This window comes from Heloderma suspectum, chromosome 2 (genome assembly GCF_057233095.1).
Source record: "Heloderma suspectum isolate Gila_16-S chromosome 2, 16-S_ref, whole genome shotgun sequence".
In the NCBI taxonomy this organism is placed as follows: domain Eukaryota; kingdom Metazoa; phylum Chordata; class Lepidosauria; order Squamata; family Helodermatidae; genus Heloderma; species Heloderma suspectum.
The window spans coordinates 27,653,269-27,676,759 of NC_139459.1; the positions used below are offsets into that span (position 1 = coordinate 27,653,269).

General features: G+C 41.5%; 1 protein-coding gene across 6 annotated transcripts in view; it reads left to right on the plus strand.

Moving 5' to 3' along the window:
* The window catches only part of NIPBL (NIPBL cohesin loading factor), a 193,628-nt gene that overhangs the window by 84,252 nt on the left and 85,885 nt on the right, over window positions 1-23,491 (plus strand). For 5 of the 6 annotated variants that reach the window (XM_084833083.1, XM_084833086.1, XM_084833085.1 and 2 more), the window contains 3 exons: window positions 2,297-2,448; window positions 9,923-10,083; window positions 17,744-17,837. In XM_084833083.1, the coding sequence (XP_084689209.1) occupies window positions 2,297-2,448; window positions 9,923-10,083; window positions 17,744-17,837 (407 nt within the window). Of the gene's footprint in view, window positions 1-2,296; window positions 2,449-9,922; window positions 10,084-17,743; window positions 17,838-21,862; window positions 21,978-23,491 lie in introns of those variants that run through there. The other variant, XM_084833088.1, reaches the window with a different exon arrangement.

Below are 23,491 nucleotides of genomic sequence, written 5' to 3' on the forward strand. Positions count from 1 at the left end.
CTCAAAACTCCTGCATAAATTCTTCAGAACTACCCTAGCTGCACTCGAACTATGTTTTCCAGCAAGTTTCTTGTTGGCAATTCTTGTGCTACCCGTCCCTTAAACCAGTTTTTTAAAGTTGGGTGTTTAAAGCAAACCTCTGAAATGCTGCTTAGACAGGTGTATAAATAGAAAGTCTGATAGGTTCTTCAGTGGATTCTCTGTTATGAAAATTCAGTGAAATTGTCATTTTGGGAGAAGAACAGAATTTTAAGTTATCTTGTGAAATACACAGGCTACACTAAAGGAAATGTGCACTAAGTATTAGGCAATAAAAGGAAATTACTTAAAAGTTAATGTGAAGTGTGCTGGCTTAATACATTCCTGGCATTATATAAACAGTACACTTAAAATGACAGGAAAAATGTTTTAATTGCATTAGATTACAAGTTAAGGAATGATCAGAGAATGCATGGTGTAGAATCTACACTGTAAATGAATGCATTTACTAGAGCTTGCTGGCTTAGATATGGACAAGGACAGTAAGTTAGCACAGTTTATGATTAAGGAAGGGAGCAATCCTATGGCCACTAGACACTGTCTAGAGGGCCATAAGATATGCTGTTTACCAGGAACTGACCTCTGTTCTCGTGCTCCGAGGTTGGTTCCCGGAAAACTGACCTCCCCGCATGTCCACGCTGCCTCCGAGGCAGTGTGGAGAAGCCCCGTCCTCTGCGCTCAGAAGAGGAGCACGGAGTGACTGAAAAGGGGTGGGGCTGGAGCGTTCCAGGGTGGGGAGAGCGGAGCTGCATGTATGACACATCCAATGTGTCGTACAGCAGCCTCCTCTCCCGGTCGGCCCCCCCATGGCTAGACAGCCGAAAATGTCCATGTAGTGGAAAATAACAGGGCAAGAGAAGCGTGGCGGGAATGATCCCCCCCCCCCCGTGCCTCTCCTGCCTTGCCTTGGATAGGCAGTCACCTCTGAGTTCAGAGACGACCGCCTATCTTGATAGGATTGCGCCCTAAGTGGGCCTCAAACTGGCTGTAAGCGGTTTTTACATAGACAGCAAGTGTACATCATTTTCTAGACATAAAATTTCTGCATGCTTACAGATTCAGTGGTCATGCTTATTTTCTAAAGGATTTCATATGGGTTCACTAGAAATGTTCATGAACAATATGTACTCTAAACAAGCTAAGGTTGGATTCATATATAATCTCATCCCCCCGTCCCAAATCTGAGGAATGGGGATATTGCTGATATTTACAACAGTACAGGGCTATTCTAAGAATTGCCAAGATAAAAGTATACTTAATACATTTAACGCTAATTAGATCGTTGTGTGATCTTGGGCTGGACACTTCATCAGTGTAACCTACTTAACACATTTTCTCTGAAATAGAATGGTATTCTATTGTACAGGAAGGGTGGGACATAAATATAATAAAAATAAACAATGGTTTGGATCCAAAGAACTGTGAAAGGAAGGACAAAGTATGCAAGCACTGTTGATGAAATCTTGCACAAGCACTAATGGAAGACTTTACAGTGATCCAGTTTGCATGTAGTGGCTAACTCTGGGTTGTTTAACCTGCAGTTAGCTGTGGCCACGCGGTAGTAAGTGTGCGTGCTGCCTGCTGTGCGCTCATCATTTCCGCTTTCCTAAACAACCCAGGAACACCCCTTCCTGGGTTGTTGTGTTGGCTGAATCCGTTACTCCGGGTTGTTCAGGGTTAAATAAACCAGAATTTTAACCCAACAAGAAAGCATGGGTTAAAACTCGAGGTTGTTTAACCCTAAAGAACCTGCAGTGCCAGCTTCAGATGTCACAACAACAACCCAGAAATGGTGGCGTTACTGAGTTGTTTAGGAAAGCGGAAGCTGGCATGCTGGCAGGAACCAGCATGCTTGCTTGCTTGCTCCCATGTGGTCACAAACAACCCATGTTTTGTTAGCCATGGGTTGTTTGATGGTTCAGACTGGGTCACTGTGTAGGGCTGTGTTATTGCAATATGAGAAACATGGTGGACAAGAAAGATTCAGGCTGTGTCATATAAACTCCAGTGGACCATAAAAGGGTCTTGAAAAAAGCTAATGTAAAATGGAAGAAACGTGCTTTTGCAGATTGGTTTTGGTTTTTAATAATAGTCTGACACATCTTGAGCAAGCCCTATTTCCATTATACTATAAACCCAACTAACATAGAGCTTGTATCATTTGTGCACTGAATTGTATAAGATTTGTGAGCATAATTCAAGAAAACGTTTGCTTAGATTAGTGCTCGTATGTACTTTCTTTGGATTTTATTTACAGTCGGTTCGTGCCACCACAAACAAGCTCTGGTAATAGATTTATGGCACCACAAAATAGCCCTGTGCCTAGTCCGTATGCTCCTCAAAGCCCTGCAGGATATTTGCCATATTCACATCCTCCAAGTTACACACCTCACCCGCAGATGCAGCAAGGTATTTATCTTCTTTTTCTCTTCCAGTATATGTTGAGTTGCTCTGTATCACATTCTGATGCCCTTCAATCCAAGTGTGGCTTCTCATAGCAGAAATTCATACCATGCACTCAGCAGTTGTGTGAATGAAGTGACAAAAATCAGAGGAAAATATCCAGTTGTGCTGTTGGAAATTGGTTTTGCTTTTTAAAAATGGGCTGACACATCTTGAGCTTTAAAGTTCTCTTTCCATTGTACCATAAAACAAAATACAACCACATATGCTAATTGCTCCCATTTCCATTTTATACAATGCACTATGTACACAGAAGTTATTTTCTTTAAAATGAAGATAAATATTTTGCTTTTTTTCTCTCTAAATCCTTTCTACCACATATTTGATGAGACGGTGTTCAGCTATAAACTGCAATAATTTAAAAAATATTTTATGAAAATGCTGGTAATGTATTTGACAACACAAAAGAATGCTCACTTTTAGAACCCTCTCCAGAGGAAATCTATAAACATTGGCTACTCTGCTAGTTAAAAACATTAGCAAGTAAAACTATTTTTCCTTTTTAATGATGTTAAATAAATACATTTCAATTACAATTTTTTTATTTGTGAAAGACATAGGCTTTTCCATGGTATCCATAATTTTCAACCTGTGTGAGGAAAATCTTGGATTATACATGTTCTTATGTTTATCCATTTAAGTACACGCAGTGGGCCTGATCTATATAACTGCAGGTATAGAAAATTCCTACATCGACTCTTTGTTTCCCCCCTTCCCCTTCCTGTGTATATGGGAAGCACAAGGAACTGTTGAGATGAATTGTAGAGCTATGTGCTCCTCCCTAACCTTCCCCATTCCTTCTTCCACCTCAGTGCAAGCTCCTTGTGTATCCTGTGCCTGCAGTGCTCTAGATTAGATTGGGTCTAATGTATGTTAGCATAGATTTCACAACCTGGGGTGGCAGCTTACATACATTATATTTATTTACATTTATTTACAGTATTTATATACCACCCAATAACAAAACTCTGTGTGGATCAGGGCTAGAGAGTGTACATATTTTGAGATGAATTGCAGCATTTAAAAAACACACTTTTCAGGCAGGCATTTGGGGTGGGTTAGGGTATTTAAAAAAAAAAAATTATGGTAAAATTTTATTGTTTTAAATTGTTTTATGGGGGTTGTACATCGCCCAGAGTGGCTGGGTGACCAGTCAGATGGGCGATTAATAAATTTAATAATAAATAAATAAATAAATAAACTTTTCAGCTGTATCCACATCTGTTTATAAAAACCTACAGACATACATGCTTTCCTTATACTAGTTACCACCCAGTTCCCTGCAAAATAACATGCCCTATGGACAGTTTCTCAGCTCAAAAAGAACAAGTTAAGAAACTTTGGAGTTTCTTGATTTAAAATATTTCTGAGGTGCCCTTCATCCATTCGGATTCCAGAGTGGCATACAACAGGCATAAATAAAACTATTTATACTGAATACAAGACAAAAAACAGTCATAACAAGCAGAGAAAGCGCAACTAAAGACCATAAAGCAGTCTCAGGCAACATAACCAATTAAAATGTTTATTTGCCTGAACAAATAAAAACGTCTTGACATGGTCACCACGGAGAAGGCCCTCTCCTTTGTATATACATAACATACTTCTACTAAAGTAGGCACTTGAAGAAGGGCCTCAACCAAAGATGTTAAGACATTGTCAGCGTGGTATGGGAAGAGGCACTCCTTCAGGTATTTAGTTCCAAGCTGTACAGGGCTTTAAAGGCAAGTACCACTACCTTGAATTTGGATTGGAAACAAATAGATAGCCAACATAATTATTTCAGAATTGGTATAAAATGAGTCTACCTGACTTGAAGCTGTTAAAACTCTGGCAGTGAAATTCTGCACTAATTGAAGCTTCCGAGTCTTTTTCAAGGCCAGCCCCATGTAGACCTTATTACAGTAATCCAGCTGGGAGGTTATCAGGCAGCCAGGATGAGTTGTGAGTGACAGACTACCCTAAAGAAATCAGGGTCTGAAGTAAGTATATATGAATAAGAAAATAGTGGTTTGTAGCCTAACACTTGACAACTAAAATGATCGGGTGGCTGGAGCAACTCCACTATGAGGAAAGGTTACAATATCTGGGACTTTTTAGCTTGGAGGAAAGGCAAGTAAGGGGAGACATGATAAAGGTGTACAAAATTATGCATGGTATGGAGAAAGTAGATAGGGAGATATTTTTCTCCCTCTCTCATAAGGATAGAGCTATCAATGGCTACTAGTCCTGGTGGCTATCTGTTACCTCCAGTATCAGAGGCAGGATGCCTATGTACACTGGTTGCTGGGGAACATGGGCAGGAGGGTGCTGTTGCCCTCATGTCCTGCTTGTGGGTTTCCTGTGGGCAACTGGTTCGACACTGTGTGAACAGAATGCAGGACTAGATCAACCTTGGTCCTATCCAGCACAGTTCTTCTTATGTTCTTATGTTTTCAACTTCAATGTATTTTTAATGCTTCATATAAAGAATTATATTTTTATAATTCTGGTATCTTCTAGCCTCGTACCAGCTTGCTGGAATAAATCACTTATAATTCATTAGCAGACAAAAAGCATTTTATAGCCTTTGCTCCGTATCAGTGTTTCTTTACACAATTACAAGCCATCGTTTGAACACACAGGTGAGCATTTGAGCAATATTCACAATTAAAAAAACAGGAGCTCCTTTAGTAAATAACTTTTTCCATACACAACAGTAAAAACTCTGAATTATCTTTTTGGGTGATAGAAAATTTACAAAAACTGGATGAAAAATATCTGCTTAAGAGGGAAGGTGTTTCTCCCCTGGTTATTCAGTGGCACTGAAGGCCTATAACAAGTTGAGGAGAATGAATAAGGTTGTACTCCGCGTCATATCCATTATCTGCCGTATGTCCTCCACCGGGACAACTGAGCCTGTTTCAGTCCTAAAATTAGGTTGGAAACCAGACTGGAATGGTCTTCCTGAAAGTGCAGGGGGAGGCAACCTGCAGAAGTAGTTTTCACCCAGTTTTTGGAGATTCTCCCATATCCCTTCAGTCCACTAAGTCACAGCTTGCACCATGCAGCTGGGGTGTCCGAACCTTGCAGGAACCTTGTCTGTTGTGGGAGAGGTAGATGTGGGGAAGTCAACTTCAGCCAGCCCCATTATGCCTGTGTTTATCTGGATCCCACCCATCCAAGATAACTTGACTAGATATATTACTGAGTGTATTGTGTCATTGGGAGCAATTTGTGAATTTTCATCTGTATTTTTGTATTACTGTACTTTTGAAGTAAGACCCGTAACACTTGAAACTCCTCAGGTTGTTAAGTCTTCAAAAGCACCTTTTGGATATTTTCCACTGGTTTGTGTTTGTTTCTGTGCAATGCTGGTGTCTAGATTGTGACTAAAGTGACCAGGTGGGGTCCAAAGTTGACAGCAATAGTAAAGGTCAATAGAAACATAGATATTTGTGGAATCATAGATATAGCCACCAAGTACAGAAAATATTATCTTTCTACATACTGATCATACAGTTCACAATTCAGGCTTTTGGAATTTTCAAAAAATTCTCAGGGTTGCTTCATATAGCCTTTCATTACAAAGGTATACAAAAGTGTCAGGAAAATGACATGTATACCATAATGCAGGGATGGGGAATTGCCAGTTTGCAGTGGTTTCTCATTTGGCCCACAGTTTCTCCTTGTCCCTCAAACAAGCTGCCAGTGGAGGAACCGATCACTCTGTTTCTCCCTCATTAGCCTACTATCTTTCCATGCTAGGCACTGAGAGAAGGAAACCTCTTAGTGCCCAACATGCAATTGCCTCTAGCAGATGTGGCTGGGCAATATCCAGTATAACAGGGGTGGGGAACCCCAGGCCCACAGGCCAGATCTGGCCCTTCTGTGGTCCTAATCCAGCCCTCTGAGGTTCCCAGACAGCCATGCCCCTTCCCTGATTGCTGTTTATTCAGTGGTTTTCCAATGTTTACAGTTTTTTCCTATTCTAAAATGTTGAAATGCCTCTCCTAAGGCTTAGTTGCTGGTAATAAGAGCTTTAATCTAAAATATGCCTGCTGCTTTGTCTCTGCCCACCACTGGAATGCCCCCCCCCAACCTGAGAACTTCTCCGAAATTAATTTCGGCCCTTGGGCTGAAAGAGGTTCCCCACCCCGCAATATAAAGACGTCAGGTTCTTCTGTATGTTCCATGTCCAAGGGTGGTTGGACAAACTCCTGGGTGCAGCCCCGTGTGCCTAGCCCAGAGGAAAGGATGCAGTTGGGGAGGACTGGCAGCACTCCGCTGTGAGTGCAACTTCCTATATTTAACTAATAAATTGTGTGGTTTTTTTAAAAAAAAAACGTTTTATGCCTAATGAAATCAAACTTGGAAAGATTTTTTGTTTTTAAAGATGGCAATGCCTTGGATGTTTCTTAGAAGGGCAATCCCAAAGCTGGAGTATGGGTTTATATGGATGTATGTGAGTGTGATTAGATGGATCAGGTGGATGGAGGGGACATAGATTATAGCTCGGCTGGAATACTGTCATCTCCGCTAGCTTTGTTGTTACTAATGCTTCCTAAGGCCCACTTGACTTCACTCTCGAGGATGTCCGGCTCAAGTTCAGTGACCGCACTATCATGGCTATCAGGGACATTCAGATCTTTCCTGTATAGTTCTTCTGTGTATTCTTGCCACCTCTTCTTAATCTCATCTGCTTCTGTGAGGTCCCTGCCTTCTTTGTCCTTTATCATGCCTGTCTTTGCACAAAATGTTCCCTTGATATCTCCGATTTCCTTGAAAAGATCTCTAGTCTTTCCCGTTCTATTGTTTTCCTCGATTTCTTTGCATTGTTCATTTAAGAAGGCCTTCTTGTCTCTCCTCGCTGTTCTCTGGAACTCTGCATTCAGTTGGATATATCTTCCCCTTTCTCCCTTGCTTTTCACTTCCCTTGTTTCCTCAGCGACTTGTAAAGCCTCATCAGACAGCCACTTGGCTTTCTTGCATTTCTTTTTCTTTGGGATGGATTGAGTTGCTGCCTCCTGAACAATGTTACGGACCTCCGTCCATAGTTCCTCAGGCACTCTGTCTATCAGGTCTAATCCCTGAAATCTATTCCTCACCTCCACTGTATATTCATCAGGGATATGATTTAGGTCATACCTGAATGGTTTAGTGGTTTTCCCTACGTTCTTCAATTTAAGCCAAAATTTTGCAAGAAGCAGCTCATGATCTGAGCCACCGTCAGCTCCAGGTCTTGTTTTTACTGACTGTATAGAGCTTCTCCATCTTTGGCTGCAAAGTCCATAATCAATCTGATTTCGATATTGACCATCTGGTGATGTCCATGTGTAGAGTCGTCTCTTGTGCTGTTGGAAAAGAGTGTTTGCTATGATCAGCGTGTTCTCTTGGCCAAACTCGATTAGCCTTTGTCCTGCTTCATTTTGTACACCAAGGCCATGCTTGCCTGTTATCCCGGTGATTTCTTGACTTCTTACTTTGGCATACCAATCCCCTATGATGAAGAGGACATCTTTTTTTGGTGTTAGTTCTAGAAGGTATTGTAGGTCTTCACAGAACCGATCAACTTCAGCTTCTTCGGCCTCAGTGGTTGGGGCATAGATTTGAATTACTGTGATGTTGAATGGTTTGCCTTGGATTCGTACTGAGATCATTCTATCGTTTTTGAGATTGCACCCCAGTATTGCCTTTCCCACCCTTTTGTTGACTATGAGTGCTACTCCATTTCTTCTAAGGGATTTTTGCCACAGTAGTAGATATGATGGTCACCTGAATTAAATTTTAGTTCGCTGATTCCCAAGATGTCGATGTTCAATCTTGCCATCTCATGTTTGACCACCTCCAGCTTACATTGATTCATTCATCTTACATTCCAGGTTCCTAAACAATATTGTTCTTTACAGCATCAGACTTTCTTTTCACCACCAGACACATCCACAGCTGAGTGTCCTTTTGGCTTTGGCCCAGCCGCTTCACTCTTTCTGGCACTACTTGGGAAATACCCTCTGCTCTTCCCCAGTAGTATATTGGACACCTTCCGACCTGAGGGGCTCATCTTCTGGTGTCATATGTTTTAGCCTTGTGCTACATTCCACGGGGTTTTCTTGGCAAGAATACTGGAGTGGGTTGCCATTTCCTTCTCCAGTGGACCACATTTTGTCAGAACTCTCCACCATGACTTGTCCGTCTTGGGTGGCCCTGCACGGCATAGCTTATGGCTGCACTGAGTTACGCAAGCCCCTTTGCCACAACAAGGCAGTGATCCATGAAGGGTGTGTGTGGTTTTGCACCCCTGCAATAAGATATATGTTGATTTGTGAATATATCTTTTCCAAAGCATATATGCTTCCATTTTCTGCTTTCCAGCGTGCATCCTTGCAATACACTGTAGTGTTCACATTACAGTGTGAAAAGGTTGTTTGATGTATTCATATGAAAAATGTCAAGATTGAAATCACTCTTCAACATAGTCTAATGTCCAGATCTGAGAGTACTGCAAGATCTATATAGTGTTTCTCAAGCTAATTAATTGGATTGAATCAAAGTAGTGAAAATTTCACGGCACAGTCTAAACTATGCAGGACAGCATATGGGTGGCACCCTGTGTATAATTGGATTACTTTCTCTATGAAACTGGATATGCGTATCAGCTGGAGCCCTTGGATCTTTTATTCTAGTAATAAGTAGCTTCTAAGTAGTAAAGTAATGTACTAAATAGGAGCAAATGAAGAATGTTTTGAATTTCAGTTGAAGTAAATCTGCATTTTTAGATAAACATGTTGCTTTATCAAGCAAATATACAGCTATTTGCAGTGTACCCATATTTGATCTTCAGCAGTTTGCTTTTTCTAATCATTGCCTTTTATAAATCAGTGGGCCTCTAACAAATTTATAAAACATCAACTGTCTTTCATAATGATCCTATTCAGACATTAGATCTAGCACATGGTGGTAGAAATCAGGATGTGCTTGTCCTGTTTTGGGGCCTATCCAATATCCACATGTTGGCTTGTATAATGGCTTATCCATGTAAGCCTAAATGTGCGCTACATATACTCATGTGTTTGTGATGTACAGGTTGCCCAGCGCATGCCTACAAATGTTAGGCTCTATGCATGTTAGGCTTTGGCCCTGTGCAAATGCGCTGTCCAACATGTGGGTACCAGGGCAAGCCAGCACAGTGGTATTCCCCTTATGTGTATTGGGTCAAAGTCTGCTTAGGGCTTATTCAAAGCTTAGTTTAGGAACCATCCTCATACAGTATAACTAGGAATCTTGGAGCACTTTCGTGCTCAAAATTCCACCACTGTGAAAGATGTGTTTTCAGTTGAAAATAGTAACATTGATTAAGATCTAATATAAAGTGTGTGCTTTGAAGACTTATGCTAGAAAATATTAAAAAGCATGTGTTCACACCATCTTCTCTTGATTTCAGCTTCGGTATCCAGTCCCATTGTCTCAGGTGGGATAAGGAACATACATGAAAATAAGGTTACCAGTCAGTTGTCAGGCAGTTCAGCTAATCACCATGCTGACAATTCTAGACATGGCTCAAATGAAGACTACCTTCAAATGGTGCACAGAATAAGCAGTGAAGTATGTAACGTATAATTATATAATGTTAGTCTTTAATTTTTAATTTTAACAGAAGTTAGCCCTCTACTAGTGTTTTAGAAACATTAAGGCGTTATTCTCTGAATTACATATATCTTTCTTTAGGTATCAATAGTGTGTTAATTTTAGAACGATGTAAAGTTCATTGTACATACATAAAACATAAGCTCAGGCTATGTCTCTGATTTCATTTTATAAATAAGTTGGGTGAAAATGATATGGAGCAGGACAGCCTTTGCTTAGGATGCATCTGTTTAGCGCTGCATCTGAACAGAAAAGGTGTTCCTGTGTTACATTTTGTCAAATAACTTAGAAATAAATTTCATACAGTCACTGCTGATCCTTATTATTTCTAGAATAATAACTTTCTGGTATGATAACCTGCTGAATTCTTACTTTCTCATCTTTCTTAGTATGTTCTAGAACCTTTTCATACCCTTCAAAAGCTTTTTCAGGGGTGACTCGATGACCAGGTTTGCACATAACAACAGCAAATCGTGGGTTAATTCATGATTTGCCGGGCATGTGCCAGCGCCATTTTGCATATGCAACCTCGGACTCATTGGAGGTTGCTCTGTGATGTCAGAACGTGGACACTATGGGTTAACCTACAATTAGTTATTAGGTTATCTGTGGGTTGTTTAGCCCATGATTAACCCATAGTGTCTGAGTTCAGATGTTATGGAGCAACCTCCAGTCACGCCAATAGGAAGCTGCATATGTAAATTGGGGGCGGCATGTGCCTGGCACATACTGTGGCAAAACATGTGTTAATTAACTCACAATTTGTTACTGTTATATGCGAACAGAGCCAATGTGAAGCACCATCTATTTGGAATACTACGTTTGCAGGCTGATCCAATGGTGCCTTTTCAGATGCTGTAGTATAAATATACAGCTTCTCATTGAAACATTTTTACGCTCCCCTTCTATGAGAATTTCTCATATAGCCTTGAACTATCATTGGGAAATCAGAACTGTTTCAGTCTTTTGGGCATGTGGGAGAGAAAGACCAGAATGTGTGGTCGATAGTGTTTTTTCTTCTTTTGCACTATTTCTTCCTTAAATGAGAAATAGACACTGTGGTCAAAATTCTGTCACCTGAACTAAGGCATGCATTGGTGAAAATTCTGTGGAATAGAGGCACATGCATCACTAATTTAGCCTCCTATTTTACTTTCAAGTGGTTGGTGGGTTGGTCTTTCAACAGTATTTCTTGATAGTAGGCATAACCTGAACATCTGAATTAGTTTAAAATTATTAGCTTTTCCATATATGAAAATCTGCCCCCGGGACGATTCCTGCAACCCTCAGGTGCCATTCAGTGCTTAGCCTCCTAATAAGAATTAAGAACAACTCCTTCATTTGCTTCAGCTGTGATTGTGTATGTATATAGGAATACTGAAACAGAGATTGAAGGGAATTTTGCAGGAGTCTCCAGGGACGTAGGAAAATGCAGAGAAGTGGTCTAAGCAGAGTATGGTTTTTACAACAATATTAGTGTTCAAACATGTACCTAAATTTAGGCCTACCAGAATCTTTCGTGGCTGCTTAATCAGGTCTAGTTTGTGGAGAGAATGTGAGTCCTAAACAAAAACTGACTCAACTCTGCTGCAGATTCTGCTGTGCTAGAACTGCTTCAAAAACATGATGTCAACTTCTAAACATTACAAATTTAGGTCCTAGTAATCAAGGAATCTCTCCTGGCCTTTGCTCAGATTGATAAAGCAACACAGCTCATATATACCTTGGTTCTTCTTCGTGGTCTCTGTGCATCACACATATGGGCTCTGCGCCTGCGTGGAGCCTCATTCGGGAAAGATTCTACAGCTGAGGAACGTTTTTGGCAGGAACCTTCCCCCACCGCCCCTCTGCACATGTTTGAGTGGGTTCCTGCCTATCTCCTCAGTTCCTTTTCGACCACCATCACAGTTGCCTCATCGAAAATGCTGTCTGCATTTTTTGTGCAAGTTAGTGCTGAGGTCTTCTTGTTCTTCTTATTCTCTTGTTCTTCTAGTTCTTTCTACTTCTTTCCTAAAACAAACAAACAAAAAAAGTAGTTAGTATAGTTATTTATTACTTTCTTTTTTCTTCTGGCATATGGCATTGAGGGCTCCCTTCAGAAAGTTTGTCTGCTGTGGCAGTAAACTCACCCTGTCTGATAGACAGCCTTTGTGCCTCCTTTGCGTCAGGGAGTCTGACATTGTAGAGATGTGTCATCATTGCTAATCTTTTTTTAAACAAGCCCGTAGAAATCTCTTGGACAGATTAAAAGTGATTTTGTGGGAAAGGGCATTAGAAGCAGTAGATACCCGAAAATCTCAACCTCAGTTGGGTGCCTCTGTGCAAGCTGAGATGCAGCAACCTACCGCAACTTCACCCCCTCAATCAACATCAGTGGTGAGGCAGACATACCCTCCAACACTGGGTCGTTCTTTGGCTCTCTCGGTGGCCAAAATGATTGCCAAAAAGGCTAAATGTATCAAGCTGGTGCCAGAAGCTGTTCCAAAGAAAAAAGAAGAGAAAGGAGCTTAAAAAGACTCCACCAAGAGTTTTGTAGTCAGAGATTCGTCGTCGTCCTCCTCCTCTTCTAAATTCACCACCTTGAAGGCTCTCATTGGTACTGACGGCTGTGGCTCAGTTAAAGCCTCTCTACAGCTTCTGAGGGTGAGATCAGAGATTTTTCTCCTGTTTAACACCAAAATGGTTCCACTCTTGGGATTGTCGCTCACAATCTCCATCTGTGCCACTGGATCACGACTCAACAGTCACCTCGGTATGGAAGGTCTCAATCATCTGCCGTTCCCAGGGATGTTGTCACCACTACAGTACCATAACAATGAATATTCTGAATAGCCTGATCAACATCGAGAGTGGGATTGCCTTTCTACTTGGTCCATGCCACCTCTAAGATCTGACCAATGTGAGGAGTGCTGGCTGTGTCGAGATTACGATCTGTACTCTGATCAAACCAGGTATTTAGGAGAAACTTCTCCTTGGTACAGAACTGGCCCTTTGGCTACAGTCTCACGCCCACTAGTTGACGGGCTTATGCCACCGCCTCTGGTTCGTCTGTGCTCATCTTCATTGAAAAAGCCACGAGGTTATGTCAACCAGGCGCCGCTAGACCACCCGTTGCTGTCTCTTCTGGCGTAACAGCAAGGGTGATCAACTAAAAGCAATGGACCAGAGACATCTCTCCCAGGATTCTGCAGAGGATTATCAATCAGATTCCTCATCCTATTCCTCTCTACCACCTTCTGTTTCATTGCCAGACGAGGTTGTAGGCATGCGAGACAGAGCTTCCCCTTCAGAGGATATGGGTCATTTCTTGGAGCAGGTGCTGTGAATGGCTGTCTCTCGGAATTGATGTGCAGCAGCCCACGGATCATATATAAGATCCAGTGTTTGATGCCGTATACATGGAAACATCAGTGCTAGTGGCAATTCCTTTTCTTCCCACTCTGCTCCAGACCGTGAAACAAACTTGGAATACTCCATCTTTGATGGCCCCCTACCTCGAGGCATCTAGAGTCTATGTATAAAGTTCAAGGAAAAGATGTTGCTTTTCTTTGTTCCCATCCTCGGCCAAATTCAGTAATAGTAGAATCTACCCAAGGTCGGTCCCAAAAATCGCGTGCATCCCCAGTTGACAAGGAGGGATGCAGGCTTGATCTGATGGGATGGAAACTCTACTCATCCGCGGCCTTAAGGCTTCGTGTTGCAAACTACCAGGCCATGATGTTGCAGTATCAGCTCTTTTTATGGGAGAAGATGGATTCTTTGTGTAATTAACTCCCAGATGACCAGAGAGAGCTGGCCAGGTTTCAAGCGGAAGCAGTTAAACTTGCCCGTCAACAAATTCATACTGCATGTCATCAGGTCAACTGTAATGCAAAATACATGGTAGGCTCTGTGGCTTTATGGCATCATGCATGGCTTTGTTTGGTTGGATTAACACTGGAGGCCTGGTCTAGAATTGAAGACTTACCATTTGATGGGGAGGGTTTATTTAATTCTAAAACAGATGACCAGATGGACTCTGTTGAAAAAGCACGGTCAACAACAAAGAAGATGGGCATAGGACAGCCCCAACAACAACAATCTTACAAACCAAGGTGTTGGTTTGGCATCAGCTATACTTTTAGAGGCAATCTGAGGATCATACCCCTCTGTTCCAGCCACAGCAACAGCAGGAGAGGAAACAGTTCTCTTCCTCTAGGTTTTGTCAGTCTTGGGCTAAGACTGAAACTTCTTCAAAGCAGCGTCTTTGATTTGAAACATTTAAGTACCTCTCCAATTCCTCCTATTCTAATGGTTGGAAACTGCCTTTCTCTCTTTCTGCCAGCGTGGCAGGCAGTCACATTGGATGCTTGGGTGCTCATGATTGTTCGATGGGGATACAAAATAGAATTTGACACCCCCCTCCCATGGGAATTGTCAAAATAACTTTACTGTTGGAACTGTTACATCTCGAGATAGAGTCACTTCTTTGGAAGGGTGCCATCAAGCATGTCTCCTCCACTCAGCCACACAGGAGTTTCTTCTCCTGGTACTTTACAGTTCCCAAAAGGGATGGAGGACTGCATCCAATCTTAGAGCTATGACTCTTGAACGAGTTTATCACCCCCAAAAGATTCAGAATGACTACCCTGGCAACAGTCCTCCACCTCCTTCAGAAAGGCGTTTGGTTTGTGACAGTGGATCTCAAGGATGCTTATTTCCATATCAGCATAGAGGAAGCATATCAAAGATACCTGCATTTCGTGATTGGAACCAACATGTTCCAGTTTTGTGTGCTACCCTTCGGACTAGCGACAGCTCCGGGAGCGTTCACGAAATGCATGTTGGTAGTCTGTGCACACCTCCATGCCAGGGGTGTTGAGATCTACCCGTGTTTGGATGACTAGCTTCTTGTAGGTCTCCCCAAGAAGTTTCTGGATCGTGCCATCGTAGTTGTTTTGAATCTTCTCGACACTCTGGGCCCCTGCCTCAATGAAGAGAAGGCAACTTTGTCTCCAGCTCAGGTTATCTCTTTCATCGGAGTGGAATTGGACTTGAGGACAGGTCACGTGTATCTCCCTCGAAAGTGCTTGGATCAGTTAATCACCTTGGTGACTGCTCTGTACCAGCAGCGACAAGTGTGGCTCACACCATTTAGCTCCTCTAAGGCCATATGGTTGCAAGTGTGGGCATATCTGAGAACGAGACCATTGCAGAATTGGTTTATCTGAGTTTTCCCAATGACAACGATGCTCATTGAACCCAACTCTGGATACCGGACCACATTGCGTCCTTTCTTTGCTGGTGGATGGATCCAAACAATCTCAATCAAGGTGTACTGTTTGTTCAGCCGTCTCCATCTCGAGTGCTCACCACAGACTCCTCTCTCCTCGGTTGGGGAGCTCATTGTGGACAGTTATGAATTCAGGGCTGTTGATCAAGAGCAGAAAGATGGACTCGCTTCAGTTTTTTTAGAGTTGTTGGCAGCGTGGAAAGACTTAAGGGCTTTGTCACCTATCTGCAGGGCAGACATGTACAAATTCTGATGGACAACCCCTATGTTCTTTGGCACCCAGTCAGGCAGGGAGATACTCATTCTTCCAAACTGGTGGGCCTCATTCTCAAAATTTACAATTGGGCCATCCTGAGAAACTTTCGTTTGACTGTGATTCATATTGCCAGAGTGGATAACACTGTCGCGAACTCCCTCGGTCAGATTTCCTGAGCATCCCACGAATGGAAATTGTCTCCCTGCATCCTACGTCATCTGTTTCGATGGTAGAGTCAGCCATCAGTGGACCTGTTCGCCAGCCTGTCGAATGCAGTTTCAAGAGCAGGAGTGGGACGTTTGTTGTTGGGAGATGCTTTTCTCCTGCAGTGGAGCAGTGCACTGTTCTATCTCTTTACCCCATTTCCTCTGCTACCGAAGGTGATAGCGAAGATCAGAGCAGAGAAGACCAACTGCCTGGTGATCGCACCCTGGTTGCCCAGGCAACCCTGGTTCATGATCCCGTCTGATATGGCAGGAGGGAATTTTCTTCATCTCCTGGTCCAGCAGGATCTAATCTCTCAAGACCAAGGACAGATCCGTCATCCGGACCTGCACACCTTGAAGTGGACGGCATGGAGGATTTGATAGAAGAGAATAGAACCCTCATTTCATCAGAGGCACAGCAGGTATTGGACGCAGCACAGAAACCAGCTACTCGGTGATTGTACAGTAGTAAGTGGTTAAAGTTTCAAGATTTTGCCGCTTCTAAGGGGTTTCTCCCTTCCTCCAGCTTGATCTCAGGCATGGCCTATGGCTGCTACTTGTGTCTACTGTCATGGAAGGTCGCCTTTTTAGTGGCTATCATGTCGTCTCAAAGAAGGTGTGAATTGTGTGCCCTCCGCATCAATGTACCTTTTACAGTTTTTCACAAAGACAAGGTTGTCCTTCGATGAGATTTCACCTTTCTTCCTAAAGTGGTTTCTGAATTTCATCTCAACAAACCTATTGTGCTTCCAGCTTTCTTCCAGTTGCTGTCTTTGGACCTGGAGAACCGTCTCCATAATCTGGATGTTCAAAGCGCATTAGCTTTCTACAAAGCTAAAACATTTTGAAAATCAGAAAGATTATTCCTTTGCTATGCAGGTCTTAACAAGGGGTTGCCTGTGTCATCCCAGAAGTTAGTTGCCTGGATAGTTCAAACCATCACACTAGTGTACCAACTCCATGGGCAGGTGCCTTTGCATCGAATCTGAGCACATTTGTCTCGGTCTGTGGCTGTGTCAACAACCTCCAGGAGAGGGGTGGCGCTAAAGGACTTTTGTAAAACTGCAACATGGTCTACCCCATCGACCTTTGTGAAGCATTGTAAGCTGGATGTGCATGCTCGATCGGACTGTATGTTTAGAAGAGTGGTGCTCTCCTCTGTGTTACAACAGGACACGTACTCTCCTCCGGGAAGTTGGCTTGTTAATTGCTCATATGTGTGATGCACAGAGACCACGAAGAAGAAAGACAGGTTGCTTACCTGTAACCGTAGTTCTTTGAGTGGTCATCAGTGCGTTTACAGAACCCACCCACCATCCCCTCTTTCGTGTCGATATTTGATGTTGATGCTGATGCAGTCTCAAGGAACTGAGGAGATAGGTGGGAACCCACTCAGACATGTACAGTGGGATGGGGGGGCATTCCTGCCAAAAACGTTCCTCAGCTATAGGAACTTTCCAGAATGAGTCTCCATGCAGGCACAGAGCCCATATGTGGGAATGCACAGATGACCACTAGAAGAACTAGTTACAGGTAAGCAACCTGTCTTTCTTAGTTGGTACTCTGTGTGTGTATGTGTGTGTGTGTGTGTGTTTATGTGTATGTAATAACAAGCTTATTAAGAAATGTCATTGTTTTTAATCACTGATTTGAAGCACAAAATTCTTACTTCAGAATTACTTGGTAAGTCTTAGGTTACATATATTACAGCTATATCATTAACAATTTTATTTCTGTATAAAATTAAATCCTAGTGATTGCTAAAACCTTGCATGAATTACAAATAGTACTGGTAATTATCCTTGTGGTCACTTCACAGAAAGCAAAAATAGTAAGTCATTGAAAGAGTTGCTCATTTCTAATAATCCATTAATATGATCCTAGGACGGTGATTCTTCAATAAGGAACACTGCATCGTTTTCTTTGAGGTCACCACAGTCAGTATGTTCTCCTGCTGGAAGTGATGGAACTCCTAAAGGTACCTTTATAGCTTTGTTATACTCCTGTAGATAAGAATCCTAGATCTGTCTCAAATGTTCGAGGGGAAAAGGTCATTCGTTGAGCAGTCCTATGATCTGGGAGAGCATTCCAGGGAACATAGGATATTTTGGAGTCTCCCTCTCGAGGCCGTAGACACTCCTATGACCTCAGGAAGGGGACTCTGAGATCCGATCCCACCGCCTTGCAGCCGCCGCAGATGGAGCCACAGTGCCTTCTTTCAAGGTTGCAAAAAAAGTGACCTTGGACAGCTTCAAGGAGGGTGAAAAGGTGGTGGGATAGTGGGTGGGGAGAAGAGAGCCTAGGAACTGAATTACCCTGCAGCCTCTCTGTTGCACATTCCTGCCCACTGCTCAGAGGCCTGTCTAGCTTGGGTTTTTTTTTTTTTTTTGTGGAGAAAGGGGAAGCAAAAATGCCTCTGTCCGCCTCCTGTCCTGCTGGTAATTGTCTGGCAGGGCACTGGATATTCAGAAGCATCTTAGCTTGGAGGCTTCCATCTAATGGGATGCAATCCCATAGGATTGTGCCCTAAATAGATAAAGCCAGAAAATGTGAAGATACCTAGACAAGAAATTGATCTTGTATTAATTAAAAACAAATTTAACATCAACATTTAATATTATACCTTGAAAACTGGCAGTCTTTTAACGCATTGACCACTTAGAGGGTTAAAGTGTATTAGAGATGAATGAAGTGTTTTACTCAGTCATAGTTTAAATCCACAGTTACTCCTTTTAATTCTGACATAACATGGCCTAAAATCATCTGTACTGGCTCCTGCTCCTTTACCTTTCTACAACAGAGAGAACCCCAGATGTTACATCCATAGCTGTCTATACCTCTTGGAACTCTCATATCTCTTAAAGACTTGTGACACACCAAGCAGTACATAACCCATAAACCATGTATTGTGGTCTTGTAGATGCTTGACACCCCCTATTTTTGTAGTCCCTGAAAGGGGGAAAGCACACAAGATTTGTTGAGGTCCTAGAGAGGCACCTGGTGATGTGCATATGGCTTAGTGGGTCACAAGTTTGTAGGCCTGCCTTATGAAGTTGAAATAGTAAATCAGGGTTATTGCCCTTAATTCCTGCCCCCTAAAATGGTAATTCTAGCTCAGTTCAGCACTAAATTCTGATGGAACTGAACATTCATAAATGTGAAAAAACAATTTCTTTATTTGATTTATATCCGCCTTTCTCCCAAGGAAATGGTGTTCAAGGCATCTAACAATAATAAAAACCAAAATATAAAATAAAAATATTGTTAAAACTTTGTTAAAATCATAAATCAAATACATTAAAAACACAGCAATAAAAGAAACAGCACCCAATCCAACTGACCAGCTTAAATGCCAAAGGCCTGCTTGAATAAAAATGTCTTTGCCTGCCAGTGGAAGGACAGCAGAGAGGGAACCAACCTATTTTTCCTTGGCAGGGTATCCCAAAGCCTGGGAGCAGCCACCGAGAAGGCCCTCTCTTTCATCCCCACTAAACACACCTGAGATGGTTGTTGTACTGAGAGAAGGGCCTCCTGCAAAGTTTGTAAAACATGAGCACACTCATTCAGGTGAAGACAGTCTTTCATGTAGCCTGGTCCCAAGCTGTATAGGGTTCTATAGGACATAACCAGCACGTTCAGTTCCACCTGGAAACAAATGGGTAGCCAGGGAGGTGTTGCAACAAGGGGGTTCTGTGTTCCCTATAACCCATAATTCTAATTAGAACTTTTGAAAACTGAAGAGCATGTTCTTTTTCTTCTTGAGCTTTGAAAATTTATGTATGGAAGTGGTCAAAAAGTGACTGTGGAATTGCTTCTTTGTGATGGGATTAATTTTTAGTCATGACACCAGGAAAGAAATGTGTTTTTGACCAATCATTGGGCTGTGAAAAGTTGGCTTAATAGTTCAGCTGGTTTGATCTATAATTATTTCCCATACAACTTATTTTGTAAGACTCTTTTACACCTTTTGTTGAATGAAACCGCTATCTGTCTTTGAGATCTCTAGATCTCTCTCATTAAAATAATATATGTAGGGATCTTTTCTACATACAATGTGTGGCAAGCCGGTATCTAATATTCACTAAAGTAATGGGATGGTGGCATTGCCATTCTTCTGAATGAATCCCTTATCTTTCTAGTTAATGATTAAAACCATAGTGTTATCCTAATTCTTTCCAACAGTATTGTTAGCTTTTAAATTTTGTTAGTAATGGTAAATACTTCCCTCCAAATAAAAAGCTTGCCTGCACATCAGCCGTGCAAGTTGGAAAGGCTTTGGAGGAAAGGAGCCCCACAGCTGGGGAACTGACAACAAGAACATTTTTTTCTTTGTCTTATTTGTTAACACTTTTTGCTACGTATTTGGGATGCCATTAAGAGGCTGTTATATTCTGACAATAGATATTATAGAACAAAAGGAAGAAGGCAGCCCCAGCCCAGCGCTAAGTTGTGTCAGTCTGTCCTAAACAGTATTTCAAAATGGCACTTTTGAATGGTGAATGTTTACCTCAAAGCATCTGCAGGATGTTCATTGCCCCAGCTATTGTGTAGTTGATCAAAACTTCCTGGGTCATCAGTTATACTCACTGAATTGCTGAAGGACCTAATGTCCATGCTTTGATATCAACTTCTGGCATTAAAAAGGCGTGCAAGAATAGGAGGGAGCTGGATGATGAAACAAAGCCTAATCATCACAAGCTAATCAGCTAAGATAGTGTTCAAAGTAGTTATTATTAGCCCCTTATTTGCAGATCTTGCATGATAGGAGCCACATCTGTCAAACATATTTTTTTTACAATTGGCATTAGAAGAAGCTTAATGAGAGTGATAAAATTAACTTAAAATGCAGAATTAAGTATAATTCATTGTTTTGCTTATTAACTTGTGCGTGGATTTTCTACTCAAGCTCCTTGGATTTTACTTGTCACAGGATTTCTTTATTTTCTTCTTAATTGAAACCATGAATAAAGTTACAAGTGTCTTCACAGGACAGCCCATTTCAGAAAGGATACCCATTTTCTTGCTTGTAGATGGCAGCTAATCTTTTTCTTCTAAGGCATAAATATTAGTTTGCATTTACATCACTGTTCTGCTACACTCCATTGAACCAAAGACATGCCTCAGGAAACTGAAGCCGACTTTAAAAAAATGGAATGGCAAGCTAGTTCTTACTCCTAGAACATTGGGAGGGTGTGTGCATTCATTCATTTGAGCCTTCTTGGCTCTTCGGGCCATACACAGACTTAAAAGAATTCCAAGTTTCTGATAAATGTTTTGATAATATGTTACAGGTAAGTAATTCCTCTTTCAGGGATTATATGAAGGCACCTCATACTTCATCTGTTATACCAGATCTGTTCCTCATATCTAGAATATAAACAAGTGTTCATACAAGGCAGAATGTAAACAAATCCATGCATTGACTTGGAGAATATTTTCCTTTGCCCTGATCTAACAAGAGAAAGCTATGTGTCAAAATAGACTTTGCATGTTTAGATATGAAGGTTCTCATCTAGGCCGTCTTGAATTGGCTGGATGAGTTTTTATATGCACACTGAGCCACCACTTGCTATGCGTGACTGGTTTCCTGTGGCTAAAGCTGGGCCAACACATCTGTCTCCACACTGACATATTACTGGAAGAACTGAATTGATTGAGCAGCATATGAAGAGAAGACTGCTCTCAGATTTTACGTATTTATCAGTTTTGTTTTAAGACTAGCTGTGATGTTTAGTTTATGAAATGCTATCTTGTTCTGCAAGATCTCAGTATAAAGTAGTTCTTAACAGCACTTGATGCATTTGAACCATGAACTATTTATACTGTATCAATGGATGCAGAGAAATGATCTCTAGGTTCATATAGTGATCGAGCCTATGTGAACTGTTGTGTTTTAAAATGGAGAAAAAGTTGAATAGATTTTATATTTCACTGAACCTGTATAATATCAGTAAGGTGTGTATGCTGCAAAAATGCTGATTTCTAAAATTTCTAGATTGGTAGAAACCATTATTCATTGGATAAAATTTTTAGGGATGAAACAAGAAAATCAGCACCATTTAGGGACTGAACCTCTTCAAGAGCTAAGAGCAGTATCAGTCAATGAAAATGAAGAATGGTAAGGAACTTTCCTCAATAAAAATAAAAGAAGAAAAAGGGGTGGGAGGAATCCTGTATAGGAGGTGAACCTTGGGCTCAAGGTCTTGACTTCATCTTATAATTATGTTTTAAACAGTAGATAAGCCTTTCAGTTGACCTGCGTTTTTACTATGTATAATTGGATCTTGTCACTAGAAATTCCTCTGACTTTCCTGCAGACAACTTAGCTGTTAATACAAAATATTATTGTGCTGTACTTTACCTCAAAAGAGTAATACTAGTACTATGAATCAAGAACGTATTAAATTGGCTAGCAGCTCTATAGTTAAAAAATGTAGGGGTATTTGTGCTTGTACTTGGACAACATACATATTCGAACATCTTGGTAGCAGTTCTTGTGATGAGTGCATCTTCAAGGCTAAGTCAAGATAGAATAAAGAGCTGTCATTTATTTCCATGTGGAAAATGCTGACAGGATTTGGACTCTAGTATGCTGCTGAATGACATATTCACTGATATGTATTTCCAGTTCTGTGGATTAATTTCGGATGTTAGGTGAGGGCTTCAAAAGTCCCTTTGAACTGTGACCATTCCCAGCTAAAGGGGGAGAGAAAAATGAAGGTACCATCCCGAATGTGTTTCTTCAGTTGGTGGAACCAGCTCGTGTAGTGGCCAAATTTACACTTTTAGGATTCCCAAAATATGTACCATGGTGTCAAACTTTTATGGATGGGGCAACAGAGGCATCAGAGTGAAATTGAATTTCAACTGTAGAAACTACAGAATATTCGCTTTAATAGAGGTGAAGGACCATTCTGGTACTCACAGGATCATCTTAAGAGAAGACAGATTAGTACTTGTGTGCGTGTCAGCACAGGTTGGGGAAAAGAAGTCTAAATACCAAATGGTGTAGATTTACTACTTGACTAGTGGATCATCTATTGACGAGCATACTGATGGAGCAGTGGGCCTTTGCAAGTTTGAATTGTTGCTGAACCTGAAAGTTGCTGATACCAAGCAAGCAGAGCCACCTGTAGTTGGATGTGTTGAGGCTGGACATGAAGGTGAGGCCTGAGAAGCAAACCAGATTTCATAAGAAAATGTCTTTGCTCATCGAGAGTGCTTAGCTAAGGACTCCACCTTAGCTAAATCAACCATACAAGCTTTCAGGTAGATCGTGCTGTCTGGTGAAATATCTGGAAAAAGGGCTCTTGCCAGTTGTAAGTTTGTGCTGATGACCAAGCATTAATCTAAATTTCTGCAAGCCCCACCTACAATCATCTGCAAACACATTCTTCAGAAGACAAGACTGCATATAATAATTCCAAATTGATCTTAATTATCTCCATTGCTAACTTAAAAATATAAAGTGTAAATCTCAGACTTAGATGGACCTAGATGGGCCATGTCGTTGAACATGTATCTAAAACATCCTTATTAGATGCTTGTTTTTGAAAAAATTGTACAAGGGGAATTCCACAATCTTTCTGTGCAGCTTGTTCAATTGCTCAGCTTCTCTTATCTCAAAGTGGT